The sequence below is a fragment of the Rosa rugosa genome, chromosome 6, assembly GCF_958449725.1.
Source record: "Rosa rugosa chromosome 6, drRosRugo1.1, whole genome shotgun sequence".
NCBI classification, from domain to species: Eukaryota; Viridiplantae; Streptophyta; class Magnoliopsida; order Rosales; family Rosaceae; genus Rosa; species Rosa rugosa.
Genome location: NC_084825.1, coordinates 10,027,645 through 10,033,644, shown reverse-complemented (window position 1 = coordinate 10,033,644; position 6,000 = coordinate 10,027,645). Strand labels below are relative to the sequence as shown.

The window sequence follows — 6,000 nt, the reverse complement described above, 5'->3', positions numbered from 1 at the left end:
CGTCGCCGGAGGTGGCCGGAATCGGGAGAAACTGGCGTTGACCACTTCTGCTACAGTGAAACTTCCACAGCTCGATGCGTCATTTTCCGGCCAAGCCGCCATGAGCCATCACCGCAGGCACCAAGAGGAGGTCGAGACGAGTCCGTAGCCACCGGTTTTACGCTTTTTGGTGGCCGGAAAGGGAAAGCAACCGGAGTTGCAGAGGTGAGAGAGAGAGAGCAAGAGCTCGGGGACGAGAGAGAGAACACGCGGGGGAAGAGAAAGAGAAAAAGAAAAAGTTACCGGCCACAGTGAAAAATTCAAATATATACTACTTACCATGAACAGTAATTTTCACATTTTCGCTTATAACTTTTGCATACGAGCTCCGATTTTTACGTACCACATATGTACGCGCTCGGTTTAACGTCCCCTACAACTTTCATGAAGAACATTTTCTCAAATTTTGACCCGAACAAAAAGTCAATTTTTAGGGCCACTAAAAGCACTAAACCGAAAGTAAAAGTGAAAGTAAAGGTCGTTTACCGTCCAAATGACTAGTAAACAGGTAAATTGAGATACGGGACGTTACATATATAGTCATATAGATATATATATATATATATATATATCAATATCTCTCTCTCTCTCTATCTACATATAGATATATATATATATATAGATAGAGAGAGAGAGAGATATAGATATATATATATATATATATATATATATATATATATATATATATATATCAATATATCATATATGTGTGTGTATATATATATGTGTGTGTGTGTGTGTAGAGAGAGATACATATATATATATAGAGGGAGAGAGATATATATATATATATGTGTGTGTGTGTGTGTGTGTGTATGTGGAAGTTCTTATACTATTATACTTCTATATAAAACATATAAGTGACTACGGTTGACCAATCCGATCGGATTCGAAAATATGGTGAAATTGGTTAAATTTTTTACCACACTCATAATTTATTGTAATAAACTCATCCAACGGTCGGTTTTTCCATTTTCTTTGAATTGATAGGGGTTGCTCTTTGGAGTGTATGATATATAAATATAGATTTATAAGAGTAACTACGTTTGACCTAGTTGATCGATTCGAAACGAGAACCAAATTGGCTAGATTTTCTACAACCACCATAACACATTACAATCTCTCCATCGAGCGGTTGGTTTCTCTGAATTCATTTTCTACTTCATGGTTGCTTTAGAATGAACCTAAACAATTTAAATGCAATGTATAAGTCATACTACTTTAGGAATAAAATTGGTATAGACCAATGTGTTTGTAATTAAAATTAATTTTTTTTATCTTATGTCCACGCACATCCATTGATGGAATATATACAAACGTGATGTGAAAAAATAAGCATGTTTCGCGGTTGTCACGGCATCGGTCAACCAATAAAACATATAAGTGACTACGGTTGACCAATCCGATCGGATTCGAAAATATGGTGAAATTGGTTAAATTTTTTACCACACTCATAATTTATTGTAATAAACTCATCCAACGGTCGGTTTTTCCATTTTCTTTGAATTGATAGGGGTTGCTCTTTGGAGTGTATGATATATATAAATATAGGTTTATAAGAGTAACTACGTTTGACCTAGTTGATCGAATTCGAAACTAGAACCAAATTGGCTGGATTTTCTACAACCACCATAAAACATTACAATCTCTCCATCAAGCGGTTGGTTTCTCCGAATTCATTTTCCACTTCATGGTTGCTTTAGAATGAACCTAAACAATTTAAATGCAATGTATAAGTCAACTTTAGGAATAAAATTGGTATAGTCCAATGTGTTTGTAATTAAAATTAATTTTTTTTATCTTATGTCCACGCACATCCATCGATGGAATATATACAAACGTGATGTGAAAAAATAAGCACGTTTCGCGGTTGCCACGCCATCGGTCAACCAATAAAACATATAAGTGACTACGGTTGACCAATCCGATTGGATTCGAAATTATGGTGAAATTGGCTAAATTTTTTACCACACTCATAATTTATTGTAATAAACTCATCCAACGGTCGGTTTCTCATTTTCTTTGAATTGCTGAATGTAGCTCTTTGGAGTGTATGATGTATAAATATAGATTTATAAAAAATTAGTGTCTTTAAAAATTTATTTATCAATAAATTAGTATCTATATATAAATATAGATTTTTTTTGGTACAATATAGTTATATAGATATGTTATCTTTGGTTGTATTTGATCATTATCTATTGAATTTCCAAAGCTTGATTAAAAAAAAAAAATACTTGTGTCTTTAAATATTTATTTATAAATAAAGCCCGCAAGGCCCGGCCCAAAAAAGCCCGCAAGGCCCGCTTTATATGGACGGGCTTGGATCCTTTGATTTTTAATAAAGCCCGGCCCGGCCCGGCCCGCAATTATTTAAAAATATAGCAAGGCCCGGCCCAAGCCTGCTATGAATGGGCCGGGCCGGGCCGACGACCCCTATGACATACAAGTTGGGAATCGGTATTTCAGGACGTCCTTTTATTTTATTTTTTATTATTATTATTTTTTTTTTTTGTATGTTTCTATTTCTTTTATAATTAGTCAAGTTGTGTTGTTATTTAAAGAGGAAGAGGGGGGGGACAATACGTTTCGTGGGTTGATATCATGCCTATCTTATATAGAAGCTCTCAATTTTGAGAAATTTTAATGTATTCGTGTCTTTCACTAATGTTCCCGACAGTGTCCCGTATTACCAACTGTTCGCAATGTCCCCACATCAAAAAGATTGGCAATTAGCTAACATGGTTGGGCTGCCATAGCAGCAGTAAGAGTACACAAATCTAGGAATTTGAATTATGGTGAGGTTTGTTTCTCATTTGTACGTAATGCACAATTTGCCAGAACTTCATGTCATCATCTGTGGGACATAAAGTTGGGAATGATTATTTCAGGACCTAGCTTTTGTATCAACATAACAGTAAACTTTCTCTTATGTATCGTAAGCTTAATAATTGAACTTGCGTGCTCGGTTGGTTGTCAGCATGTAATACAAACTTTCAGAGAAAAATCTAAAGAAAATTTCACTTAGGAATTTCGAAAATATTTCATTCATTAGGTTTGTATGGCGATTCTCTTCCAATCTGATGAATTGTGAATAGTTGATTACGTTTTCCTTCATCATGAGAATTTTTGTCAGTAGTTTACATGCATGTTCATACTTGAATAGGTTTGATGTACAACAGCTGAATAATGTCTTGCACTAATAGTCAGAGATGCTAGAAATATCAGATAATAAAGAATTTTGATATAACAGACTAGGAATCAATCCCAGCTATGGGAAACGCCTCGCAACTTAGACATGTGAATCAATCAGAAGAAGCCTAGTATTTTGGAGTCCCATTCCTAGAACGAATGCCATCACCTACCCTCATATATTACGAAAAGACAGAACTATAAGCTATTCTTGGTTATCTGAACATCAATCTTTGATTCCAAATTGAATGATTGGTCAAGCCTCTAGACCTTCTAGACCTTCTAGATTTATAGATTTATCATTTATGTGACCTCTACATCTTACGTGAGCATTTAATATACTCATTTTGAAGATCTGCAGCATCTATTTGTTCTTTTTGGTAGATGTGTGATAAGCTAAATCCTAACTAGGGCCTTCTACACAAGATGAATGAACTGAGATGTACATGCCTGTGACTTTCGATGTGGGCCTGATTATCACCAATGTTCCGTATTTTGTAGAGCATATATAAGTTGTGCTGTTTCCTATCATAATCGATCCCTAAACTGAATATATCAGTTTATGGCCTGTCCCATTCCATTTTATGATCAGATGAGTACTGTAAATCTTTTGTAACGTGACTGTGACACAAGAAAAGAGCTTTTTCTCTTAGTCATTATTCTACCACCAGGAATTTCAGTTATTTTGTGCCTGTCCTCAACTTCCAAGCCATGTTCATTATAACATAAGTTCATTCTGGATGGTATTTAAAGTTGATTAGTGCTGGTGTTCGCTTTACAGTGAAGTTCATGTAGAAGGCTTGGAGACCCCTGATTATCTGGACAACATGCAGAACAGGAAAAGTAGTACTGAGCAAGGAGATGCTATAACATTTGAATCGGAGGCAAGTCTACTAGGCTATTTATTTTCTAGGTTTTGCACTGGTTAATATGGTTCTAATTACTTATTTATCATTTATGTAACTCTGATCAGGTGGACAAGAGATATCTTAGAACTCCTACAAAGATTGCAATTCTGGATCATGAGAAGAAGAGAACATTTGTGGTATGCAAAGATGGTCTTCCAGATGCACGTAAGGATGAATAAATCTAATACATTTCACAATGATGTCATTGTTGCTTGTGGTGTTGTGTTTCCAGTTAAATGCCTGGTTTTACACCATTTAACATGAGCCATGAATAATGGAATTTCTTTGTTGCATATACCATTGTAACATTATTACAAGGGAGAAGATATATCTTGGCACTTATCTCTGCCATAAGATGCCTAGGATCTGTGTAGAGAACAGTTGCTATTTCTTTCTTTGTGTTATTAAATATATCCTTGCTTTAGATTGATTGATTGATTGAATAGGTAGTATAGTAACCGTAGTTAAAATTTCATATTAATCAACTGCCACATAGCCTTGTCCCAACCATTTGTGGTTGACGATATGAAGCCTGGTCCCACATTCTGTCTTGTTATTTATAAGAAACATACTTTTATCAAAAGAATAAAGTACAATGTAGAGGACATTATGTCCACTGAATTCCCTAGCTATCTAGTCTATTATCTCAAAATAGCCATATTTTCATTCAGTCACATTACACCCTTTAAAGCTAATAAAACAGCTACACTTCCCTTTTTTCTGCTAAGACTGGTATTTTTATGTGTACAGAAGGTCAACTGCATCAGTGCTGCGCATAAAAGGTGGTGTCTCATATCCATGATTGTTCCAAAATATGTACCTTGGGCTATTACCTATCCAGGAATCTGGGTTAGCATAATAAGCATTGGCAATTAAACTTTGCAGGCTAGCTGAAGCAAGGTTGCTGCTCTATAGATTAGCGTATGAAAAGGCAAAGTTGCAGTTAATGCATTTGAAGCACCAGAAAATGTAAGACATGTCAAATCTGCTTCAGTGCTTCATTTCAATTTTCAAATACTGAACAACTCATTATGCTAATCAGTGCCTTGATTCATGTTTTAAACAACACTTATTTTCATTTTGGTGAAGCTGTTCAAACATTACTAAATCAATATATTTGTTTCTTTTCAGATTATCTGTAAATTGCATTTGTCTGAGGTCTCAACTTAGATGGAAAATGCATTATGATCTATTCTAACATGTTCACATTCTCGCTTGTATCAGTGTTTGTGTACAGATGGCCGTACTCGACAGCCATTTTGATCTAGACAGTTGAGGATTTAAATTCACCTATAGCATTAGGTACTCTCCCTTTCTGCTTGTCTCAAGCAGTCTTGTCCAACCAAATTGAACAGACTGCGGAGTGTTTGTCATCCACCGTTTGGGCTGCTAAAAGTAGTGGGAAGTACTTGATACAAATGGACGTGCATTCACATTTTGTAAACCACAATATGTGTTGTACGAAATAACCATATGGTATTGTACAGTATGATTCTGATGGTGAGCATGCAAGTTTGGTGTTAGTGTCTTCGTCATCAGATCGTATGAGGTGCCAGATTTGCATGTAACTGTTGACCAAGCCTCTTTGAAGAGGAAGTGTGAAAGGAAAACACAGATACCCAGATACACAGAGGTCCCAGAAGATTCCAAACCCGGTGATAGCAAGCTGGTCCAAGAGAAATTGTCATTCCACTGGCCGGGGTGAAATGATATGCTAGCTTTGTTATGCCCACTGACGAGGAGTATTTTGGGAATTGATGAAATTCTATTTTTGCCACGTCTTGATGTTGTAATGTGTAACACTCATAGTGATAGCTTAGTGATTTTATGTTGAGTTTATGTAAGGCCAGTACAGCAGGTG

General features: G+C 35.9%; 1 protein-coding gene across 4 annotated transcripts; it reads left to right on the top strand.

The window, feature by feature from the left end:
- Positions 1 to 4,203: 4,203 nt before the first annotated feature.
- On the top strand, positions 4,204 to 5,911 carry LOC133718889 (uncharacterized). 4 transcript variants are annotated; one of them, XR_009850643.1, is made up of 4 exons: positions 4,204 to 4,304; positions 4,890 to 4,921; positions 5,025 to 5,108; positions 5,394 to 5,911. XR_009850643.1 is itself a non-coding variant. In XM_062145768.1 (4 exons), the coding sequence occupies exons 1-4, from the start codon at positions 4,254 to 4,256 to the stop codon at positions 5,335 to 5,337; spliced, it is 234 nt and encodes a 77-aa protein (XP_062001752.1). In that variant the 5' UTR covers positions 4,210 to 4,253; the 3' UTR covers positions 5,338 to 5,369. The 4 variants fall into 4 exon arrangements, 2 of the variants coding, with proteins under 2 accessions (XP_062001752.1, XP_062001751.1); XR_009850642.1 differs by having other exon boundaries at positions 5,377 to 5,911; XM_062145768.1 differs by lacking the exon at positions 5,394 to 5,911 and adding an exon at positions 5,271 to 5,369 and having other exon boundaries at positions 4,210 to 4,304.
- The last annotated feature ends 89 nt before the right edge of the window (positions 5,912 to 6,000 follow it).